This window comes from Erythrolamprus reginae, chromosome 3 (genome assembly GCF_031021105.1).
Source record: "Erythrolamprus reginae isolate rEryReg1 chromosome 3, rEryReg1.hap1, whole genome shotgun sequence".
Taxonomy (NCBI): domain Eukaryota; kingdom Metazoa; phylum Chordata; class Lepidosauria; order Squamata; family Dipsadidae; genus Erythrolamprus; species Erythrolamprus reginae.
Window position 1 is genome coordinate 45151726 of NC_091952.1, and position 25788 is coordinate 45177513.

At 38.9% G+C, this 25788-nt stretch overlaps 1 protein-coding gene across 2 annotated transcripts in view; it reads right to left on the bottom strand.

The window, feature by feature from the left end:
• ST3GAL3 (ST3 beta-galactoside alpha-2,3-sialyltransferase 3) overlaps nucleotides 1-25788 on the bottom strand; it is a 251254-nt gene that overhangs the window by 194654 nt on the left and 30812 nt on the right. The window contains exon 3 of one of the 2 annotated variants that reach the window (XM_070745046.1): nucleotides 2590-2637. The exons of the other annotated variant lie outside the window; for it this stretch is intronic. Coding sequence (XP_070601147.1) covers nucleotides 2590-2637 — 48 coding nt within the window. The remainder of the gene's footprint in view (nucleotides 1-2589; nucleotides 2638-25788) is intronic. 2 annotated transcript variants of the gene reach the window in all.

The window sequence follows — 25788 nt, forward strand, 5'->3', positions numbered from 1 at the left end:
GAGCATCACCCTTTCAGTTAGGCTTCCTTGATGTGGTTAGGCAGCAAACTATATTTGATTACTTTCTAGGAGGGTTGTGTATATTTCAAAACTTATTTGGAGGAAGTGCTTTGGACTTCATATGAATGAAATACCTCTATAATATCCATTAAATATATGGACTTCTTTCAGGCTTCTATACTTTCAGCTGCAGCATCATTTCATTCAGGCTGACAATGCAGCCTTAATAGTTGACCTACTTTACTAAAGAGCAAAAAGAGGAAGTGAACTCATGTGAAGTCCAAAGCTCTTTTTTCAAATAACTTTTAGTGAGTGCACAGCAGGCAAAAAGCCAGGGGCCATGTTGGAAGGCAGTAAATATTCTTATCACAATATAATCAGTATATTGATTACAAATAGATTTCTGTAAGACAAAAGCTAACTGGCTTTAAAGAGAAGGTGGTTCAGAACTTCTTTTAGGCCACATATTTACATAGATTAAATCTGACCAAGGATGAATTCTTCCAAACTATAATCCCTTGTCGAAAATTCTTTATTTGGGGCCTTAGTACAATCTTTTAAGAACTCTATCTTGTGATTTTTAGCTAAATCATTCATCAATCAGAACTTACAGCTATACCTTATGTGCCACACTGGTTCATAGGTATTCCAACACAAAATGCACACACTGCTTTTAAATTTATACATGGTATGCTTGTTTGTATGATTGGTCTCTTAAATTGGGGTTTTTAGATTATTTTTTAATATTAGATTTGTTACATTGTCTTCTTTATTGTTGTTAGCCGCCCCGAGTCTTCGGAGAGGGGCGGCATACAAATCTAATAAATAAATAAATAAATTCAATTCAATAATGTTCCCAAAATTAAGAAGAAGACAAAAGTGTCTCCTTGAACTCATTTTTTCCAACTGCAGAAAAAAACCATTCCATCTTCTCTCAAGGTGTATCATCTGCATTTTCTTCTGCATTTGGAAAGATAGATGGGCTGATATATAACCTCTTTTGGAATATCATTTTTTTTCTCTGATTACAGGTATTTCTATGGCCACTTTAATAAAGAGGTATATAACATGAATAGCAATAGCAACAGCACTTAGACTTATATACCGCTTGACAGTGATTTACAGCCCTCTCTAAGCGGTTTACAGAGTCAGCATATCAGCCCAAAAACCTGGGTCCTCATTTTACCCACCTTGGAAACAAGGCTGAGTCAACTTTGAGCTGGTGAATTGCTGATGAACTACAGCCTGCAGTCAGCATAAGCAGCTTGCAGTATGGCACTCTAACCACTGCGCCACTAAGGCTCATAAAACCAAATGAACCAAAGCACACCAAGCCTACTTGAATCATTTTGCTGCTAATTATTAGCAAACTCACAAAGCAGACAAGGAAAGTGGCCAGGAATTTACTAACTTAAATTACAAATCTTGTTCTGCTTTGTTGCTATAAATTGTCAGTTATCATGTTAAACTGCTCTACTTGTTCAGTTTATCTAATAGATTTAGATTTATTTAGATTTAGATTTTTTTATTTAGATTTATTGGATTTATATGCTGCCCCTCTCCACAGACTCAGGGCAGCTCACAACAATGGGAACTTGCTGATAATACAGATTAAATTTTTTGTAGTGGAACCTCGACATACGAGCAGCTCTACTTACGAGCTACTCGAGATAAGAGCTGGGAGGGGAGCGACATTTTTGTTCGCCTCCCGAGCTCACATTCGGGATACGAGCGCCAAGGAGCTGTCTCCTGAAGCCGAACGCTAACTTCCGCGTTCGGCTTCAGGAGACAGCTCCTTGGCGCTCGTATCCCGCGTGTTTTAAAAGGTTGCAGCCAGCCTGGGGGGCTCGGGGGGTGCTGGCAAGCCCCCCAGGCCGGCTGCAACCTTTTAAAACACGCGCGCCGCTTCGCAGCTGTCTCCTGAAGCCGAACGCGGAAGTTAGCGTTCGGCTTCAGGAGACAGCTGCGAAGCGGCGCGCGTGTTTTAAAACGTCACAGCCGGCCTGGGGGGCTCGGGGGGAAGCCCCCGAGCCCCCCAGGTCAGCTGCCACGTTTTAAAACACGCGCGCCGCTTCGCAGCTGTCTCCTGAAGCCGAACGCTAACTTCCGCGTTCGGCGGCAGCGGTTTTTTTTTGTTGTTGCACGGATTAATTGACTTTACATTGTTTCCTATGGGAAACAATGTTTCGTCATACGAGCGTTCCGACTTACGAGCCTCCTTCCGGAACCAATTAGTCTCGTAAGTCGGGGTTCTACTGTATAAGGTTTTTTTTAAATTTGCAAATGTGGCCCTCTATCTAGAATAGCCTTCTCCAATATAGTGCCTTCCAGATGAGTTGAGACAATGACTTGCAGATTCCCAACCAAGAGAATCAAAAGCACAATTTAAGTAATAAAAATGCAGCACCAGGAAAAGGGGTGTATTTAATTACTTATTTGCAAAGGACTCATCAAATTTCCTTCAAAGACTATCATGAAGGGTTATCTTGAATTGGGATTAACAGCTGCTTATCTGCCTCCCAACATGGCTGTCACACATAAATTGGCAATCTTCATTTATGAGAGAGAAGAGGGGATGGGAAGTTGTACCTGAGCCTATTGAACGTCCAACGGAGTCTGGGGAAAGAACCACTGAATCTGTAACACAAGAGTACAAGTTCATTTTCCCCTTGTCATATAAACTCTTACTTGTTAATAAGAACTCCTATTTCCTATTCCTCAAAAAAAATCAATCTATTGGTTAAACATGAAGCAGAGAAATTTTATTCCAATATTAATCTAGCTTTGACTGACTAATCTAGTCAGTCAAAGTGGAATGGCCTAGAGTTATATCCTTTCCTGAAAAGAGGTAAGCAGTGCAATGAGAGATAAACCCCTACAATAACTTGTTGGCTCACAACGAAAACTCAATGGGAGCATGTTTTCCACTGCCTTTGAAGAGCTACAAACATTTAATGTGAATTCCAGAAGTCCCAAAGGTGGTTTTTTTTTCCAAGAGGCAACTGGACTATTCGGTTTTTCTTTGAAGATGTTTCACTTCTGATCCAAGAAGCTTTCCAAACGTCTTCAAACCCCCTCCCCCAAATCCAGTTGCTTCTTTAAAAAAGCACAACCATGACTGAGAATCTCCATAGACATGTAGATTCCAGAAGTACTGCACTTATTTTAGTTATATATATGTTTGTCTTGCAACAGAGAACAGTGATTGTATTAAATTACTAATTTGTATTAGATTACTCATAGAACGTATAAATATGTATACACTACCCTAAACATGAAAATATAAAAGGTATGATGCCTTTTCATTGCACATCTCTCCATTCTTATTTTCTAGTACATAAGTGATTTGCCCATCCAGTTCTACCAACAATTATCCAAGACATAACTGGGACTTTTCCATTTATTTATTATTTATTTATTAGATTTGTATGCTGCCCCTCTCTGTAGACTCGGATGTTCTAATGCCAGGAACTGGACTTCAAAATGCAGGTATAAGGTCACATTTCTACACTGGTAAATCGCTTAAAAAACATCTTTTAGTACAAACTCAAAATTCCAATATCCACCAATAAAAACAAACTTAAACATACATAAATGAAATTATTGTTGCTGTTATTTTTAAATCTTCCTAGTGCAATTACAACGCTAATTTCTCAAATTACATAAGACCAAAATGAAAATATAATTTTTATGATTTCCTTTAGAAAGATTATATTTATATTGTGCTTTTCCCAATTCCCACAATTTAAACTTGTTTATTTAATCTTTTAAAAGTAGATACTTAAAAATCTACAAGGGATGATTGGTTCTAACTTTGATGGATCATCATTGTCCATTATCCCTGCAACTCCATTAACTTTCAATTTAAACAAAGCCAAGTATGTACTGTATACACAATCTGAAGGCTTGTATTAGCCACATAAGTAGACCAGATTATGACACTCCACAATTGTTTACAATTACTTTTGTTGAGACCAGCTATTAAAACAAAATTTCATTTGTTTTGATTTTGTTGTATTTCCGCCTTATAGTACCACAAATTACCATATTTTTCAGAGTATAAGATGCACCTTTTCCCTCCATAATAGAGGTTGATCATTTAGGTGTGTCTTATACTCTGAATGTAGCTCCCCCCCCCCACCAGCCCTAACTAGCTGCTAACGATCTTCCCAGCTCTTACTTTGCAGGCTCTTTCATTGTTTCTCTCTGCAAAGAATGTTTTCCAAGCCCTAAGTCTTTGCAGATTTTTTCATTGATCTAACTTGCTCTGAATAAGTTTCTTTCTAGCCCTAAGCAGGTACTAATGATGTTCCCAGCTCTTACCAGCTTGTAAGCTTTTTCATTGTTACTCTCTGCAAAGAATGTTTTCCAAGCCCTAAGTCTTTTGCAATTTTATTTCCATTGGTCTAACTTGCTCCAGATGTTTCTTTCCAGCCCTAACCAGGGGTTAACAATGTTCCTGCTTTCCAGCTCTTTCATTGTTACTCTCTGCAAAGAATGTTTTCCAAACCCTGTCTTTGTAGGGGGTTTTTTCATTGCTTTACTTGCTCCAAATGTTTCTTTCCAGCCCTAACCAGGTGCTAACAATGTTCCCAGCTCTTACTAGTTTGCAAGCTCTTTCATTGTTACTCTGTGAAGAATGTTTTCCAAGCCCTAAGTCTTTGCAGGGTTTTTTTTCTATTGTACTACTTGCTCTGAATGTTTCTTTCCAGGTGCTAATGATGTTCCCAGCTCTTACTGGCTTGCAAGCTCTTTCATTATTACTCTCTCCAAATAAAGTTTTTTTAATGTGCTGAAGCTGACCAGACTAAGGACACTAACCAGATGAATATCTGGTAAGCAGATTTTTTTCCCTATTTTCCTTCCCAAAAACTAAGGTGTGTCGTATACTCCAAAAATTGCAACAGTCGAAGTCACTTCCAGGTGTTCTGAGTTTTAAAAATCTTTAGACTTTTTGTTGCCTTGGCAATGAAATCTGCTTATCTCCATTAATTTTCCCTTCCTCTCTTCATCTTGCTTGTTGTGAATATCCTTTTGCTGTACTCTGACCTGTTTCCTCTTTATGTAGCTACTACATCAACTTTATCAGAAGACTACTAGAGGCTCAATTTTTGTCACCTAATAAGAAACGACTTTGTGTTTCTAATTTTTTGTGTTATTGTTCTTGTTCTTGTTGTTGTTGCTGACCTTTGAACTCTGGCAGATCTGGGATACCAGTGAATGAATCATTTAGCAAAATAAGCATATTCTTAGGGCACCGAGGAAAGGGGAGTGCCTCATTCAACTTTAAATAAATTTTTAAAATTGTCCTTATCGACCATATTCAAATTTAATTTTCATTGTTAAAAACGTATGTTCTTTGGCATGGTGAATGACTAAAGTTTAAAAGTTTGTTTTGAAGGTACCATCAGATATCACATTTCTTTCATCACATACATTTTGCTTCCATCAAAGGGCATAACTGCTGGGCAATGTGTGGGGCATTAGATGGTTTAATTTATATGGGGGTAGTGCCTCTATCATAGTTGTTTTTAATCTCTCAATGAGGTTTCAATATCACTGATGATGCTGTTCTTCCAGACTGACTTGCAAGGACTGAGAGTGGAAGGCATAGTTCCCTCTAAGCTGAGCAGTGAGCAATCGCTCACTTAAAAATCATCATCAACTCAGAGTTTTCCAAACCTGCCTAGAAGCCGAGAGGGAAAGAGTGAGAGGGAAGGAGAGAGAGAGGAAGAGAGGAAGAGAGAGAAACAGATAGAAAAAAGAGAGGAAGGAAAAGAGAAAGAAAAAGAATGGGAGTAAGGAAGAGAGAAAGAAAATCAAAATCTAGTTTGAAACTAGCTCAACTATTTAAGTGGCATTTTGATATTGATAGAGTTGCCCTATTATGAGCTCACTGTTATAGACACACAGTACAGTATTTTATTTTGAAATTCTCTGAGGCAAAACAGGGTGGGTTTTTTATTTGTTTGTTTGTTTGTTTGTTTATTATTTCTTTGCCGCCCAGTCCCAAAGGGACTGCCGCTCAGACACTATACTGTACTTGTCCGCCCACTCCCAAAAAAAATTAGAGGGAACACTGGTGGAAGGTTATGTGTTGCAACACAATTTCTCTCTGTTTGATTTTAGCCATTGAATGGGGGTGGAGAAAGTGTTGCACCCTAAATCCAGGTACCATAGACCTTGATGCTCTTATCTCTTCTGTTTAATTTATATGTAAGGTATCAGCCTACTGATTATATTAATTTGTATATTGCTATCAAGTGATGCTATCAAGATTCCTACCACTGTCTGAAGGTTGGGAGGGTCTGAATCAGGAGGTACATGTTTAGGTTCAAGCTTGAGAGGTTCATTGGGACTTTTGTTATGCATGGGGCTATATTTGAAGACTATTTAAAAACTTCAATGATATAGAATGCTGCAGCAACAGAAGCAATTAATGGGCAATGTCTCAATATGCCCACATAATATTTCTGTTTTAGATTTCCACCTGCAACTCAAACTGTTATCACCCAAAAATGCCATCCAAGACAATGATTATTTGAAGGTTCATTTTTTTCTCCTGTGATATCTGTAGACCCAATGATCTGACAGAGTTAGCATTCTTTGGGATCTATCTATCAAATAATGCTGTCTGATGGGGCTTGGGAGGTGTACCTTTTCCATCATGACACCTATCCTTTGTAAAAGCATCCCCTCAGAGATGCAAACAGCCTCAACTTCCCCAGGTGTTGGGCTAAGGCAGTGATGGCAAACCTATGGCAAAGGTGCCCAGCTCAGCTCCAACGGGTGTGCCAGCCAGCTGATTTTTGGCTCACTCAGAGCTCTGGGAGGGTGTTTTTGGCTTTCAGAAAGCCTCCGGAGGCATGAGGAAGGGCGTTTTTACCCTCCCTCAGCTCCAGGGAAGCCTTTGCAGCCTGGGGAAGGCGAAACATGAGTCTACTGGACGCACCAGAAGTTGGGAAACCAGCCCTTTGTAGCCTCCAGAGGCCTCTGGGGAGTGGGGGAAGCTGTTTTCGCCCTGCCCAGGCATTGAATTATGGGTGTGGGCATTTGTACATGCGTGATAGCGCATGCACATGCACTTTCGGCACCCGAACAAAAAAACGTTTGCCATCAGTATTGTACAGGCTCGTTGTGGGTTGTTTTTGCTGCATCCAGGCTTCTCTCAGTTTCTCAGCTGACGCCAAGCGGCTGCTGCAAGCTGATTGGTCACAGCCGTTTTGGCGCAACTATATAAAAGGAGCTGTCAAGGGTACTGATTTTGCCACTCTCGGTTAGCCTGAGATTGCCGCACTAAGCAGACAGGCTTTTTTACTGTTAGCATTTACCTTGAGCTGAATAAAACTAGCCTTTTGAACGCCTCAGTTTGTATGTCTTCTAAGGCAGTGTTTCCCAACCTTGGCAACTTGAAGGTATTTGGACTTCAACTCCCAGAATTCCCCAGCAGCGAATGCTGGCTGGGGAATTCTGGGAGTTGAAGTCCAGATATCTTCAAATTACCAAGGTTGGGAAACACTGTTCTAAGGCATATCAGTTTGTATGTCTTCTAAGACATATCAGTTTTGCTCATATTGTGTTATCTCCCTGTTCACACATCTATTCTCTTTTTTCATGGGGTTTGATTGTTGTTTATGTTTTAATCAATATACCACTCAGAAATGTCCCCATTGGGTAGCCTACAAATATGACAGACAGATAGATAAAGTAGCTCCTGAGATAAGCCAGAATCTTTGCAGAAGGTTGAGAGAAGAGCTAGGAGCATAATTTTCTTTCTAGTATCAGTTAAATTTATCTTGGACTAAAAATTATTCCCTTGTAAGAAGCCATTTCCCACTTTCTTTTTCATCAGTACATTCAAAAGCAGAAAAATAATTGTCTATGTCCAGAAAAACATAGCGTTCAGAAATGTAGGTACAGATTGTATGCTACATTTTGAACAGAGTTCTGAGAAATCACAAAAGAAACCACAGGTCCCACAGGAATAATATACACATAATAAGAGTTTGATGCCGTTCTTGCTTTATATACCACAGGAATAGTATCTGCCAGAATCCAAACATAGAGAGGCCCTGACATTTATCTGGCAGCTTCTCTCCTTTAAAATAGTGCAGAACTTGAAAGTCGTTTCAAAAAACTATTCTTTCAAAACTGGGGGGAGGGGGGGAGATCAAAACAGCTCCAATTTTTAGTGTATATCTCAAATAGGCTATTCCCAATTGGATGCTGGTTTTCAATCAAAATATCATATAAATTGAACTAATTAATATTGAATAAATAACAGTAAGTAAAAATTAGTGCCAGCTTCTAATACCAGGGGGGAAAGTTCAACAGCAGATATTTTTAGTGCTCCTACAGGGCGTGTGCAAATAAATAAAAGTGTGCTGTTTGAGAACATTCCAATTCTCAGTGGCATTTAAAGGATTTACTATGAGGGTTATCCTGAAAGTAAGGTTACAATCTCTCACAGAGAATGTTTGCGGGGGAAGTTGGTATTACTATTGTGTAACGGGAAGCCAGCGGAAGAGAACGAGCAGTGCCAGTGGTCAATAGAACATCAACTGGCATTATTATTATTATTATTATTATTATTATTATTATTATTATTATTATTATTTATTAGATTTGTATGCCGCCCCTCTCCGCAGACTCAACAACCTCTGCGATCATATCACAAGCAACTGTGTTCTTTTTGCCGACAATGTGAAACTTTTCAACACCACGGACAACACATTTACTCTCCAAAAAGACTTCGACTTAGTCTCAGATTGGTCTAACACCTGGCAACTTCAAATATCAACCAACAAATGCTCTACCCTCCACATCGGCAAAAAGAATCCAAACCTCACATATAAACTGAATAAACAAATTCTCACAGCCAACCCACACTCAGTAAAAGACCTTGGAATACTAATATCAAATGACCTAAGTGCTAAAGCCCACTGCAACAATATCGCCAAAAAGGCTTCTAGAGTTGTTAACCTGATCCTACGTAACTTCTGCTCCGGCAATCTCACACTATTCACAAGAGCCTACAAAACTTTTGCCAGACCCATCCTAGAATACAGCTCATCTGTCTGGAACCCATACCATATCTCGGACATCAACATCCTTGAAAACGTCCAAAAATATTTCACCAGAAGAGCTCTTCACTCCTCCACTAGGAACAGAATACCCTATGAAAATAGACTAACAATCCTGGATCTAGAAAGCTTAGAACTACGACGCCTAAAACACGATTTAAGTATTGCCCCCAAGATCATATGCTGCAATGTCCTACCTGTCAATGACTACTTCAGCTTCAACCACAACAACACAAGAGCACGCAACAGATTCAAACTTAATATTAACTGCTTCAAACTTGACTGTAAAAAATATGACTTTAACAATCGAGTTGTCGAAGCGTGGAACTCATTACCAGACTCAATAGTGTCAACTCCTAACCCCCAACATTTCTCCCTTAGACTATCCACAATTGACTTCTCCAGGTTCCTAAGATAAAATTCTATTCTGTTCTGTTCTACTGTATTCAATTTTTCTTTCGGTTGTCTGTGATCACAGCACCACAGCTATTTATTCTGATGTAAGTACTAGTGGAGGGCCAGTTTGGTGTACTGTAGTGGTTAAGGCATCAGGCTAGGAATGAGAAGTCCATGAGTTTGAATCCTGCCTTAGGCACAAAGCCAGCTGGGTGACTTTGGGCCAGTCACTTTCTCTCAGTCTTAGGAAGATGATAAATTGCATCCGAAAAACCCTGTCAAGAAAATAGCAGACACCTGCCTAAACAGTCTCCAAAATCAGACATGATTGAATAAAAGTTTATGCGAGGGAGAGTTAGTGTTGGGGGCAGAATGTACCAGTTGAGGCCTCTGGATTATTTTATTATTTTTATTTTTTATTTATTCGATTTTTATGCCGCCCTTCTCCTTAGACTCAGGGCGGCTTACAACATATTAGCAATAGCACTTTTTTAACAGAGCTAGGCTATTGCCCCCACAATCTGGGTCCTCATTTTACCCACCTCGAAAGGATGGAAGGCTGAGTCAACCTTGAGCCGGTGGTGAGATTTGAACCGCTGACCTTCAGATCTACAAGTCATCTTCAGTGGCCTACAGTACAGCACTCTACCTGCTACACCACCCCGGCTCATAAAACTTAAAACTGGATGGTTAAAAACATGTTTTTCAATGTATTGTATCAAAGAAAATCTCATCTCAAAATAGACTCTCAAGATGTCTCTCTTCCCATCCATATAATATTTGTATCAACGTTTATTTAACTGGCACCAGTAGTTTTTCCTCTCTTTTATTTTGAAAGGGGTCATGAATCCAGTGGCATCCAATGCTGAGGTTTGCATAAGGAAGATATTTCGGGCCTCAACAGGTATTCAGCTTAGTAGTTTACACATTACCTTTCTTCGGATATTCAGCTAAACTCAAACTGGGCAGAAAAAAAGGGAAACATGTGCAACTCCTGACTCTTCCTCCTCTCTAAACTTCCTGCCAGAGTTCTGAAGGACAGCTGCAATGTGCTCACACTTGTATGAACTCAAATCTCCGTACAATCTTGGAACCAGCTTTATTGCACAGAGGGGAATATTTGCATTCAAATATGTTGCCGCCTCTAATCTCCAAGCATGTAAGGAAGATTGGAACTGTGTGAGATACTTCCTCCACTGCGGACTTTAAATACCTCCATATCTTCACAGGTCAAAGCAGGGCTGAACAGCTTCCTAGTGCGTTCAGCCTTTGCCTACTGAGCAAATGCTGAACGAAGCTGCCACGTGGATGAGGCCTCTCCTCCAGTAGCCAGTTTTCCTACAGTGGGTTTCTTGGAGTGGCACAAGTGGCTCATTCTTGCTGTGCAACGGATCCCTTGGGGTTTTCTCTCTCTGTCTGTCTGTCTGTCTCTGTCTCTCTCTCTCTCTCTCTCACACACACACACACATGGGTGGGGGTGGGAGAGAGAGAGCACAATGGCCAAAATGGAATCAACTCACACCCCTGGAGATTAGAACGGCTCCCACCCTCCTTGCCTTTCGCAAGTTACTCAAGACCCACCTTTGTCACCAGGCATGGGGTAACTGAGATACCCCTGAACACATACAGCTTTTATGAATGGTATGATTGTATTGTATGGTTCTTAATGATGGGTTTTTAAATGTTTTTCTTTCCTTTTTAAATATTGGATTTGTATATTGTTGTGATTGTTGTGAGCCGCTCCGAGTCTCCGGAGAGGGGCGGCATACAAATCTAATACATTAAATTAAATTAAATTAAAATGCCCACAAGGTGCTTGAAAGTTTCCCAACCAAAATAAAGCCACCAGGCAAACTTAAATCCACAACACAAGAGAGTTTCCAAGGCATGACCCAAGTCAAGGCACAACGTCAATCGAAAACAAGGCAGGAATCACAATTTCTATAGCGCCCCTCTCCGAAGACTCGGGATGGCTAATGAAAATGATCAGAAAACACACAGCTAAGAAACAAACAAGTTGTTCCCAGCATTGCCTTTCATCTGCCTGCACCAGCCAGCTGCTGGTACATCCCCTAAAGAAAGGCAAGGCAATCCAACTGAGCTTCTCTGCTCCTGCCTTTTCTCCTCCCTATGTGTTCTTGGATCAAGTGCAGAAGACAGTTCCTCTTCCTCACCACTGATGGGCTGCAACTGCATGCTTTCCCCACCTGGAGCCTCAGGACGGTTCTGCTGCAGCTTCAGTATTGCTCCTATGTTCCCACTTTGCCTCTACAAGCTAATAAAGCAGGAGCTCTTCCTGGCAGTAGAAGCAGTGGTGGGTTTCTCCTGGTTCGGTCCGGATTTCCTGAACTGGTAGAGACCCGCTAAACCGGATCAGCTGGTGCCAGTCCATAGACATCACAATTCCCCCCCCCCCTTTTTTTTTTTTTTTTACTGTTTTGAAGGTTTGTTCTGCTGCTTGTAAAAGGGCTCTCGCATCTGTCCCCAAGTTTAAACTGACCTTTATTCCTTGGAGTATATGGAGCTATGGAGTATATAACCAACTGTGTAAATTGCAATTTCCAGGATAAACTAAACACAAACTTCCAGCTAGCAGAGTCTACTATCAAACGGTAGTTTCTGTCAACTTACAGAAGCTTCTAACAAGGCATATAGAAATATATTTAACTTTTTTGCGTCATCAATATTTTGTAGGCATATAGAACCTACTTGGTTCGGCAACAGATGTTGTCTGTGATCGTTCCTACACCAATACACTACAATGTATATAAATTCTTTAAAAGGCATGGTTAACACATGATCCAGTGTTTTTTTGGAACTGTGCCCTACTATTTAATGCAGTCAAGGCTGAATCAACTGACAGATCGTGTTCTCTTCTCCAAGTTGGAGTCTGTTCAGAGAAACACTGAGGCTAAAATATGCAGGAAACATACGTGCCTTCACATATCTTTGAAATGGTGCTATACCAAACCAAACATCATTAGCAGATGTATAAAATAAGACTTTAACTCTTACTTTCCATGACACAGGTAATCCTATACTTATGACCATAATTGAGTCCAAAAATTTCTATGGCTAAGCAAACCAGTTGCTAAATGAGTTTTGTCCCATTTTGTGATCTCCTTTGCCACAAGGAGTTGTTAAGTGAATCACTGCAGTTGTTAAGTTAGGAATATGGTTGTTACCCTGTTTCCCCGAAAATAAGACAGTGTCTTATATTAATTTTTGCACCCAAAATGTGCTACCTCTTATTTTCAAAGGATGTCTTCTTTTTTTTTTCAATGAAGAAGAATTCACATGTATTGCTGAACAACCAAAAAAAGAACATTTATTATATACTTTACAGTAGCTGTCATCACAAACCAGGATAACCAGACAAACTGTGAATCCTATCAAGAATTTCTTACTACTACCGTACCATTATTTCCATGTACAACAATTATACTTTCTTCAAATATATGTTATATATGTTCTGTTCTGGAATGCTGCGAAACGAAACCTCTCCTATGTCTTACTTTTGGGGGTGACTTATTTTCGGGGAAACAGGGTAAGTGAATCTGGCTTCCCCATTAACTTTGCCTTGTCAGAAGGTCAGAAAAGATGATCAAGTGATCCCTGGACACTGCAACCATCATAAATAGGAACCAGTTTCCAATTGTCTGAATTTTGATCACGTTGCATTGATCATAAAGTGTAAAAAATGATCATGTCAATTTTTCAGTACTCCTCCCCTGGGGAACATGCTACTTTTGGCTGCAGGTAGTAGAGGTTTTTTTGCACCGAACAATAGCACACAGCAGGACAGATAACAAATCCTTAAGAGACACCATGGAAAAATATTTAACAAGGATGAAAAGAAAGGCGATGAAAGAAGAAGATAATGAAACAAACATAAATCTCCCAAAAAGTAAGACGGGGAAATAGGACGAAGCATATGTAGTGCTTGGCTTAACTGTGACTACGGTGGGAGACGAGGAAAGACCGCTATGTTTACTGTGTCTAAAAATGTTGGCAGCAGACAGGATGAAGCCAAATAAATTAAGGCATCATTTTACATTACATTACATTTCTTTCACCCCAATCACGCTGATAAACCACTTTAGATTTTTCAGCGAAAGCGTGCCAAAAATTGCAAACAATTGTCCCAGCGCAGAATTGGGGGGACGACGAAATGTTTATTTCTTCCTAGGCGGGGTGTAACAGAAAATAATTGAGAAACACTGGTTTAAGCTAACACCATTAGCTCCAAGAATGAATTGCTATTAAGTATTAAAGCATCAACAGGAGAACAAGTTACAATCAGAAAATATCAAACAGCTTTGGCTGAAAAATCCTTATCTCCAGGGACTGCATTATTGAGCCTAACAGAAGAAACAAATAGCAACCAGTCTATTGTGTTTAGATTTGGGCTCAGATCTAGGTTGCAAAACTTCAGGTGGCCATGAGAAAGCAGCAAAGAGCTGTAACCCCTTCATTTCCCTAAGCCAGAGGTCCTCAAACTTGGCAACTTTTAAGACTTGTGGACTTCAACTCCCAGAATTCTCCAGCCAGCATAGCCAAGTTGCCTAGCATAGCTGGCTGGAGAATTCTGGGAGTTGAAGTCCACAAGTCTTAAAAGTTGCCAAGTTTGAAGACTTTTGCCCTAAGCAGTCATCTGGAATTTGTCAGTCAAGACCTAATAGTCCTAGTTGGATCTAGCTATATCATCTATTAAATCACAGACTGCTGCTGAATTCTTGAAACAATAATCCAGAACACATGTTTATTTTCCCTCCCACCAATACCCTCTTTCTTTTATGCCTTGTCATTTTAAACTGTAATACTGTGGGCAAGAAGAGACTATATTCTCTGATCTTTGTAATATGCTTCTCTGAACAGCAGGATAAAAAAATCCTTTAAATAATTTAAAAATAAGGCTTCCATTAGCTTACTATTCTAGAAATCACACATCTTTGCACAACAGTGTGGATAAGAGAAATTGATTCACACCAAACTAGCTCTGCATGTGTCATGGATTCAAGGTCTGCTTTAAATAAAAGTCTGCTTGATGATGCTTCTTTCCAAATGATTTCTTTTGCTAGCAGATGATACGGAAATAATGAAAAACAGACTTCGAAGTAACAGTTACCGAATATCTTAAAAAGCAGAGATACTGAAATGAATGCCCAAGACATTAATAAGTTGCTTTCCCAGTCTGAAATACAATTCTTTATTGGTCCAAATGTGATTTTTATTCATTCACTAACAGCCCTTTAATTAAAGTTGCAAGCCACTATGTATACTAGTATATAATGAAGAAATATATCAAGAAACAGCATTCAACTAATCACTTCAACCTTATAAAAACATTTCTGCCCATCTCATCATACCTCACAAGTTGGACACCTGTTGTTCTCCAGATGTTGCTGAATGAAATCTCCCAGCTCTCCCCATAATTTGCATGATGTGTTGGCTGCACAAGGTTCACCTTTCTCCCCTAGAAATTTAGGTGCATTCTTATGTACAAATATAGTCTGATTCTTTAGATCAGATCTAGAGTTGTTAGCACATTTCTGAACTTTGGTTAAATGTTCTTCATTAAGAAATGAACATTGCCAATTATAATTAAGTGTATTTTTATTATTACCGTATCTTTCAGAGTATAAGCCACACTGGAGTATAAGATGCACCTAGATTTTAGAGGTGGAATACAAGGAGAAAAGTATCCTGAAGCAAATGATGTAGTAATATATTATTTAATAAAATACCAATAAAAATGGCCCATTTTCAACCTGTGTTTTCACAAAATGGGGGCATTTTTGCCTTCCCTCAATCCCCATGAGCTCTCTGCAGGCTTTCCAGACCTCTGCCCACCCCATTTTTATGAAAAAACAGGCAAAGAAATGGCCTGATTTTGGAAAAAATGGGGGCATTTTACCATCCCCCAGGACCTAGGAGATCTCTGCAGGCTTTCCCAACCAATTTTTGCGAAAAACAGGACCATTTTTTTCAAAAATGGGACATGGGGGAAGGACTTCAGGACTGCAAAAATGCCTGCATTTGGTGTATATGACAGATCAACATTTCCACCCTCTTTTAGAAGGGAAAAGAGTACGTCTTATACTCTGAAAAAATACAGATGTTTAGTCATTCCATTCCTAAGCTGATTCAACTGCAGGAAGACTCATAGTAGTGTGTGAAAAGTAAGCTTAAAAGCACATAATACCAAAAGAATCCAAAGGACTATCAAGTGAGTTACTCTTTATTGATATTATTGTGTATAATGCCTCAATTTAAAAATATTTTTTAAATGCAACCTAAATATTCCAGAATTTGTCAGGATGCTACAGGGAAAGCTTTTCTACAATTCCAATTTTAATCCACCACTTCTGGAGAGCACCATTCCAGGAAGAGTAGCCTAAAATTAATTCAATTGTTTTAGTTATATTACAAGTATTATGTCTGACCAACAGAAAATAACCTGCCAGGTTATAATAAACTTAAATTATAAATGCAATAAATAGATCAATATGATAAAAACAACACTATGTATAGGAACATGAGCAGTACCTTGCTAAATTAGATTCCTGAACCATTCGTCTAACCCTGTTTTGAAGCGAGCAGATCTGCAAATAGCAAATAAACCTTCCCTCAGGATGGATTCTAATAAAACCTAGCTAGGGATGTAGATTCAGAAAACAAAGGTATATTCTAAAATCTGCGAATAAGAAAGTTTTATGTACCTCATGTCCATTTGCAGCAACCGAGACTGTCAAAAATCCAACTTTAAAAAGTCTTTAACATTTTTATTAAAGTGTTGTGAGGATGGTCTTGTTCTAGATTTTCTACTTTAATAAATTTCCTCATTAAATGAGATTGTTTTATGAAGTTTTCCTCTGTGTGTTCTTTTTTTCTTAGATACTAAACCTGATAGAAAAGTAAACAGAGTATTCACTTGTGTGGCCTGACCGAGAAACATATGCACTTTTATGCCCCTGTTAAAAAATTATTCTATTTTCAAGATAAAATAGAAGGACGGCAGCTTTCGATCCAGTCTCTTTCTAATCTATTTAGTTGTAAATACAAAGTCAACGAACAGCACCTAAGCTATGTGTATCCAGATTTTTGGCTTGTCTGGGCCATAGGAATTGTCTTCGGCTACATATAAAATAGCGCCGGCGGACTTACCCGCCGGCAGATTTTGCAGGAGGGACCGGGAGACACCGGACCCTCATGGCGGCCGCCATTTTGAATCCCGGGCGAAGTCTCGCGAGACGAGACTTCGCTCGGGAATCAGGCCTGATTGGGCCTGGCTGCTGATTGGTCTGGGCGGGGCCTGCCTGCCCTATTTAAGGGCGGGCAGGCCCGAGGCTCAGCCTGTTCGCCCGGTCTGCAGCCGCGTCATTTCCGCCCCGGAAGTATTTGTTTGACCCTGCAGGTCCATTTCCGGGTCATAGTTGATTATGCTAATATATGCAAATTTAATGAATAAATTATGCAAATTTATGTTAATAAAATGACCCAGTTTGAATCCAGCTCTTGTGTCCGTGTCGTTACTCCGTCTCTCCTGCAATATATAATATTGTTTTGTAACATAAAATTAGATAATAATGTTCAAAGTTTATAATCTTGTTGGGTTGAATTACTAATTGTTCAGGGCCATGTGCAATCTTTGGACCAAAGGTTGGACATGCCTGACCGAAACAATTAAACCCCCAAATGCAGGGGTGAAATCCAGCAGGTTCTGACAGATTTTGGAGAACCGAGAGCAGAAATGTTGAGTAGTTCAGAGAACCGGTAGTGGAAATTTTCAGTAGTTTGGAGAATCGGCAAATGCCACCTCTGGGTGGCCCCTGAGTGGGGTAGGAATGAAGATTTTGCAGTATCCTTCCCCTGCCAGGCCCATACACCACGCCCACCACACCACATCCACAGAACCTGTAGTAAAAAAGATATGGATTTCACCACTCTCCAAATGCATACACAGTAGTACCTCTAGATACGAGCTGCTCCACATGTGAGTATTCCAAGATACGAGCCACGAGGGGAGAGAAATTTCTTTTCAAGACCCGAGCTCAAATTCGGGATATGAGCCGAGCGTCCACTAGGTGGCGCAAGAATCCTTGCTTCTGGTTATCTTGGAGGGGAAAAACAAAGTCTACAGCCATTTGTTCCAGATACGAGTTGTTCGACATACAAGCTCCCTTCTGGAACGAATTAAACTCGTATCTAGAGGTACTACTATATTTAGGTCCCCTAATACTACAATTTGGCAGGGTTGTGGTGGTGGATACTGGGCAGGTGAACACAAGAAAACATACCTTAAGTGAAGCGGTCGGGAAAACTGATATACAAAACTAAATTTAGGACTTGTTCACCTGTTAAACTAGACTTTAATCCAAGGGAATGCGAATACAGCTGGTCCAAGGCTGTTTCAGTTTTTATACAAGAGGCTAAATTCCAAAACTACTTGGTGATACCTTTTTTCAAGTAATCATGCTATTATTATTATTATTATTTTTTATTATTTTATTTTAAATAGCAAAATCACCACCACATAAACCAGTGGTTCTCAACCTGGGGGTCGGGACCCCTTTGGGGGGGGTGTCGAACAACCATTTCATATGGGTCGCCTAAGACCATGGGAAAAGACAAATTTCCCATGGTGTTAGGAACTAAAGCTTCTATTCTGGATCCTTGGAACATACTTTTACAATCCAATTATCTGACCAATCAGGTGTTTACAGTGGGGGTGTTCTTCTGATCTTCCTGCCAATCAGCTTATAGCTCTGTTGGGAGAATTGGCACTAAATTTATGGTTGGGGGGCACCACAATATAAAGAACTGTATTAAGGAGTCGTGGCATCAGAAAGATTAAGAACCACTGACATAAACATGCAATATTTTTACTGGAATAGATACTGAGATTTTCTGTGATACATTTCTTTCTATTGAGAAAAAGAAGCACTGCAGACTTTTGTCGAATGAATGAAAATATAAATTGAGGAAGTGAAAATGGGGATGAATATTTGTGGGTTTATTTCTTAGTTTTGAGCAAACCACTCAAATACACTATATAAGTTACAGCCCATTCCAGACAATGATACTGTTTCACAGGCACTAGATGGCAAATCCGTACTTAGTGTCAATGGACCATGTGCGATTTGCTTAATGACCATGATGGAAGTGAGGTCATAGGTGGTCATGTGATATCTTGCTAAGCAATGGAGTTGCTGGTCCCAATTATTGTCATTATGTAAGGACTATATGTAATTGGTTAAACGGAAAAAGTGTTATCAACTTCTCTTGATTTTTTGGTACCACAGATGGCTCTTGAAGAGAAAGAGAAATTATATTAAATTAATTGGGTTTACAGTAAGTAATTATTAATCAAAGATTTTCTGAACAAGCCACAATAGCATGGGTCACACACATAGTGAGCTGTAAATCATGTTTTATAATAAAGCTTGGTCCACACAACACATTAAACCAAAACCAACAATCACATAATGATTTAACTCGATTTGTGAATTTACAGTTTCTCAGATTTCACAACCAAGTCATTCCCTGCATAATCACTTGAAAAAGATACCCTTATGAATAGAGTGAATTAACTGAAAAATTAGATCCCCAACTGTCTGCCAAAAATCCCCTCAAGTTTATTTTGTTATCCTTAATTGGTGCATTTGTATCACTCAGTAAATTAATAGGCACAGTGTTTATTATGGCCAATGCTAGACAGAAACAAAAGGTTAGATTTTAAAGTTAAAACAATATTTTCCATCTCTCTGGATATCCCTGGCAGTCACTCCAAATCAAGTCAATGCAATGTCACTTTAAAAAACAGACATAATTTCTGAATTAATAAATTAAAATATTACAATTAAAAAAGAGATAAAATATTCCTAGAAAATATTTTCAACTAAACACAACTTAAGCAAATTAATATACCAATTAGCAGTCTACACAAATGTGTTACAAATACAGTACTTAATGCATATAAAAATAAAAATGGGGACATCGTTAAAGTCCTGCAAACCTTAAAATTATAACATTTATCTCAACTCTAACTTCTTTGTTATGAATCAAGCTGGATTTCCTTTAAACCAAGCAATGTTCAATATTTCTGAAATAAAGGAGAATGACTATTAGTTACTAAGAAAAAAGTTGTATACCGTAATCAAAACCCTTGCATATATATTCAAAATTGCCATTTCAGTGTTATAAGCTTCGCACAGATTAAGGCTAGAGTGTCTCCGTTTTTGCAGCATAAACCATCAAGGGTAAAGCAGAAGGAATGACAGAGAGGCTGGAGAGATAAGCTAAACTATCTTGTGATTAAGAGCTCTTCCAGACACCCCTTCTGGATGAAGTGGCACTGCCCCACTTCTCTCTTCATTGCAAAGGTCTGAAGGAGACAGTTATTCAATGGAAACTGACATTGAACAGATGCAGCCACTGCTTCTGGTTTTCCACTCCTCTCTTCATGGCTGCAGGTCTTGGCTGGCAGATTCTCAAAACCTATAATTTTAGACAGTAGGTCCAGAAATGGTTTTGGCCTTCAGCTGCCTTACATGATCATCGACCTTAGCTGGGAGAGAATATAATATAAAATACTTTAAAAGAAAGTAACATTTTTAAGAAGTCAGATCAGGTTTCTCCTTCAGGTAACTCACTATAATTTCACCAAGTTAAGCAGCAGCAATTGCATTTTGTAGCTAGACTACCTCAGGGACCGCCTTCTGCTGCACGAATCCCAGCGACCAGTAAGGTCCCACAGAGTGGGTCTTCTCCGGGTCCCGTCAACCAAACAATGTCGCTTGGCAGGACCCAGGGGAAGAGCCTTCTCTGTGGCGGCCCCGGCCCTCTGGAACCAACTCCCCCCCAGAGATTAGAATTGCCCTCACCCTCCTTGCCTTTCGAAAGCTGCTTAAAACCCACCTCTGACGCCAGGCATGGGGGAACTGAGATACACTTCCCCCTAGGCCTTTACAATTTTATGCATGGTATGTTTGTATGTATGATTGGTTTTTATATAATGGGTTTTTAACTGTTTTTAGTATTGGATTTTGTTATATACTGTTTTATTGCTGTTGTTTGAAAGCCTTCCAGCACATAATTTAGGCCTAGAATATCACTCTCCAGTAACATTTTATTCCTTAATTTCAGTGCTTATAAAATCTATGATTACAACAGTTGTTAGCCGCCCCGAGTCTGTGGAGAGGGGCAGCATACAAATCCAATAAATAAATAAAATAAAAATAAATAAATAAATAGATAAATAGATAAATAAATAAATAAAATATAGGAGAAGAAAAAGCCAGGTCAATGCATAAAACAAGAAACCAGGAAGTGTGAAAGAAATACTCCACAGATGTGAGTATGATCTCAAGCACTAAGAAATGAGTTTTGTGGAAAAGTTTTTATGTAAGTTACCCATCAGAAATAAGAAGAAAGCTGTCTAGCTGTGAAAGCTATTAAGAAGAGAACAGTTGAAAAGGAAGCAGATTTCTCCAGCCCTGGACAAATAGAGCTGGAACATTTAAAAAAAAAAAAAGGCATTCCATGCACCATGTGCCAAATTAAAACCAAACCACAATGACGTTTTTTTAAATTAGCACTTGGGAAAGAGAAAACCTAACGACAGAAAAATGGCACGACCCCTAGTAATATAAACGCATCGAAATATTTTATGTTGGTTAGAAAAGAGGACTAGTCCCACATGGAATGGTACTACTAATAAGGTATTATACTACAATGAAGAGTTACAATAATTTATTATTTATTTATTACATTCTATACAAGATGAACAGCAAATCCCAACAAAAAGCCCTCCAACATTTTTAAAAGTTGTTGTTTCCACCGCTTATTCCTAACAATTGGGAAAGCTTTGCAAATAACAAGCCACTCATTTGGGGATATCACAAATGTATTGATAATTATTGAGAAGCTAGAATAGTAGTTGATTATGATTTACCAAATGAGCTATATGTTTTAAAAAATCAAACTGTCTTTTTTTTCCCCTTTGTCGATAAAAACTGTTACTGAATCTAAAAGAAAGTTTACATAGTTTCGGAAGAATATAGATACTGATCCTGTACAGACATGGCTTTATTTTAATATGTAGGTTTCTTTTTTCTTTTCTTTCCTTTTGCTTTTTTTTTGTTTTTGTTTTCTGTGTTTCTTATGTCTCTTACTGGATGTAATGTAATGTAATGTAATGTTTTATGTATTCTATGTACCATGTATTATATTTGTAAATAAATTTTTTCAATTTAAAAAAAAAAATAGAATAGTAGTTGAAAAGCTAGCATAATTACCAAAAAGCTAGAATGTATGTTTATTTTCATCTTTGTGGAACAGGGACTGCAAATGAGGTTAAAAATACAAATTCATCATCAAATGGTTAATAATAGTAATGTCTTGTACTATAACATATAACTATAACTAAACTTGTTATTAACAATTTATTTCCAACACTGAATATATCAATGTCCAAACACCTTCTGGAAAAACTAGAGCAGTATTTTTCAATCTTGGCAATTTTAATATGTGGAGTTCAACCCAGTCATGTTGCCAAGAATGAAAAACACAGCTATAGTTTTATAAGCCTCTCCATGGCATGAGAGTGTGCTACATGCTGACAAATCTCCTCCCATCTCTCAGCAGGAGTTTTTGGCCACTTCAACTGGGCAGGCAGAATTCAACTGAGAAAGGCTGTCTCTTATATACCCAGGCCCAGTCATATAGGGTTTCACAGGTGATAATACTCTATATTGCACTTGAAACACAGTAGGTAGTACCCAATGCAGGTATGCAATATGAGAGTTGCAAAACTGAATATTAAGCACACAAGTCACCACATTTGTCCTCTAGTAATAAATGCTTCTGAATCATCTAAGGTCAGTCCACATAAAGCAAATTACAGTACAGCGGCCCAACTATAAATTTAAAACAATTTAGAATTTTATTATTTGACAATTCCTATAGATAGCACCTGTTCTGTCGAGCTCTCTGGCAGAATCCTCCCAAAAATGCACAGATAACAATTTCAGACACACACACGTTTGAAAATTCAAAACAATGTTCTTTATACTGAAAATGCAAATAAACAGAGCACTCTTTTTGTATAGCAAAGAGCACTGGTCTCCAAACAAATTGGTAATTTGTAAAAGTCCCTTATCAGTTCTTTGATATTTAGCTTGCAGCTGCGAGGCAATTCACAGTCCTTTTCTTTCACAAAGTGAAACACACTTTGCTCTGGGTTAGTTTCAAAGCGGGGAAAAATCAGCACACAAAGATCAAAGTCAGCAAAGCAGTCACGAAACACAATGATCAGATAATCCTCCACAATGGCCAAACCCACAGGCTGCTCTTTATAGCAGCCTCACTAATTACCACAGCCCCACCCAACCACAGGTGGCCTCATTTTCTTTGATAATAATCTCTCAGTTTTTGTTGCCTATGCATCGCTCTCCGCATGGGTGGCTGTATTATTAACTCTTTTTTCTGAATCCAAGGAGGAGCTAGATAATTGATCTCCTTCTGAGCTGTCTGCCACACTCTCCTCCTCCCTGTCACTCATGTCTTCTTGGTCAGAGGAGCCTTCATCAGTAGATTCCACCGGGGAGGGGGGCAAAACAGGCCTGCAGCATGTGGATGTCTCCCCCACATCCACAGTCCTTGGGGCAGGAGCTGGGCTAACCACAACAGCATCTATTGCTACTTAACATCGATTTTTATTGATGTTACCAGTTTTTTCCAACCTTGGCAACTTGAAGATATCTGGACTTCAACTCCCAGAATTCCCCAGCCAGCATACACTGCTCTAGACATATCTGCCACTTAACATATGCAGTGAATTCAAGTTTTGTTCAATAGAGAAAAATATGGATTTGTGTAAATTTCTCAGCATTTCTGGAAATATTCTAATTTTTTTTAAAAATCCTCTCCCACTCCAAAACACCTATTATGTTAGATAAACAGAGCAGACACAGGGCATTTACAAAGTGGGCAAAATTTAAATAATGATTAACAAATTTTGGAGGTACAAAGCAAATACGTAAATTACAAAATATTGAAATTTAATCAGATAATAATCTGTGAAATTTTGGAATGCTCGTTGCTGTGCATCTCACATGAGAAAGCCAATTTTTTGAGAGATTTATGATTTATCATGAACTATAACATTGACTAAATGTATTGAAATATATTATTTCTGGCCATTTTGCAAAATTGTGACTGGACAATATTTTCATAAATACAGTGATACCGCGTCTTACAAACGCCTCATCATACAAACTTTTCGAGATACAAACCCGGGGTTTAAGATTTTTTTGCCTCTTCTTACAAACTATTTTCACCTTACAAACCCACTGCCGCTGCTGGGATGCCCCGCCTCCGGACTTCCGTTGCCAGCGAAGAACCTGTTTTTGCACTGCTGGGATTCCCCTAAGGCTCCCTTCCATGGGAAACCCCACCTCCGGACTTCCGTGTTTTTGTGATGCTGCAGGGGAATCACAGCAGGGGAATCACAGCAGCGCAAAAACAGGTGTTTTGCTGGCAATGGAAGTCTGGAGGTGGGGTTTTGAGGATTTTGGTGTTTTTGTGATGCTGCAATTTCACTAATGCTCCCTTTCCTGGGAAACCCCACTTCCAGACTTCCGTTGCCAAGGAAGTGCTCGTTTTTGCGCTGCTGGGATTCCCCTGCAGCATCACAAAAACACAGAAGTCCGGAGGTGGGGTTTCCCATGGAGGGGAGCCTCAGGGGAATCCCAGCAGTGCAAAAACGGGAGCTTCAGCTTGCAAAAGGGGTGAATTTTGGGCTTGCACGCATTAATCGCTTTTCCATTGATTCCTATGGGAAACACTGTTTCATCTTACAAACTTTTCACCTTAAGAACCTCATCCCGGAACCAGTGATATAAGGCAAGGTATCACTGTATTAAGGACAGAAGAAGATTAAAATAGGAGATGGAGGAACAGATCTAGAAGGCTTTTGTCATACTAGATTGATTATTCTGACCTCAGAATACATTTTAAGGAGTTTTTTTCTAGCAGTTATATCTAGGGACTGGCTAAAATTATTTGTTTAATCTCTGATGAAATATTACTGGAATGGTCATCTTTCAACCTGTCATCAAGAAGCAAATCTCTATTCAGTATTAATGTGAATCAGCAGCTTTATGAAAACTTAGTTTATAATTCTTTTACGGTCAAATAGCAGAAACTTGGAAATAGAAACTAGGCTGCATCTCCAAGTTTGGAGTTTCTAGGAGCATTATCCAGCAAGTTTGGTTCAGTTCCTGTGAACTGGTGGTTTGTTTTTTTCTCCAACAATTGGAGAACAATGATCTGTAGTCTCGTAGCCTACAAGTAGGAACCAGATATCCACCCAGTGATGTAGCATTTTAAACAATGAAGGGACAATGGAAGAATTATGTTAAAGATCCCCATAACGTTCACCCATAAACATAGAAACTAAACAGTATGTAAATGGTAAACATATGACAATCCAGAAGACAAAGAGTATGTAAATAATGATTTATCCAGGTGTTACATTTTCTGGCAGGTATCTTGCATATCTTGGCTATGTAATTTTGGTACATGTGACGTTCACTACTCTTAAGCTTAATTCTCTTGTCTAAAGGAAACCTAATGTTTATCTTGAACAAGATGAGCAAAAACTTTTTTTGTCTCAGTAACTGCGATGTAAAACAGAAATACAAACCTAAACTTTTTTGGCTCTGATAACTGACCAGTAGACAGGAATTAAAAGAACTTCATGTTAATCATATCCCTTGAACTCAGCATAGATGGCAAAAATGCTTTTAAACTGGTACTTGACTGAAAAGATCCAAACACACAAATCCTGATAAAAACACTGCATGTACCATTGGAGATAAGATAAAACATTGGTATTGTTGGGCTCCGTGTAGATGCAAGAATGACACATCATAAAGTTTATCTTAAGTTTTACAACCAAATTGAGTTAACTCCTCCAAATTTCAGACTGGGACAGAACGTTCATGATAAAACTAATTAAAAATGGCTCTGGCTTCACTGCTTTGTAGTCAACATCAATGAGATGTAAATACACTCATTTGAAAGAAACTCTGACTATCCCAAAATAAAAAATAAAAAAACACACTAGGAAATATCTGAGGTGATGGAAGCTAATTCCATAACAGAACCGAGTAATATGAAAACAGTACAAAAAAGGACCTCAATAGTTAGAAAGTGTAAAACTGACATGGGTAAAATACTAACCATCAAAAAGCAAATGAAACACATATATTGATCTCAGTAGTCTCACTTACGGTCTTGAATG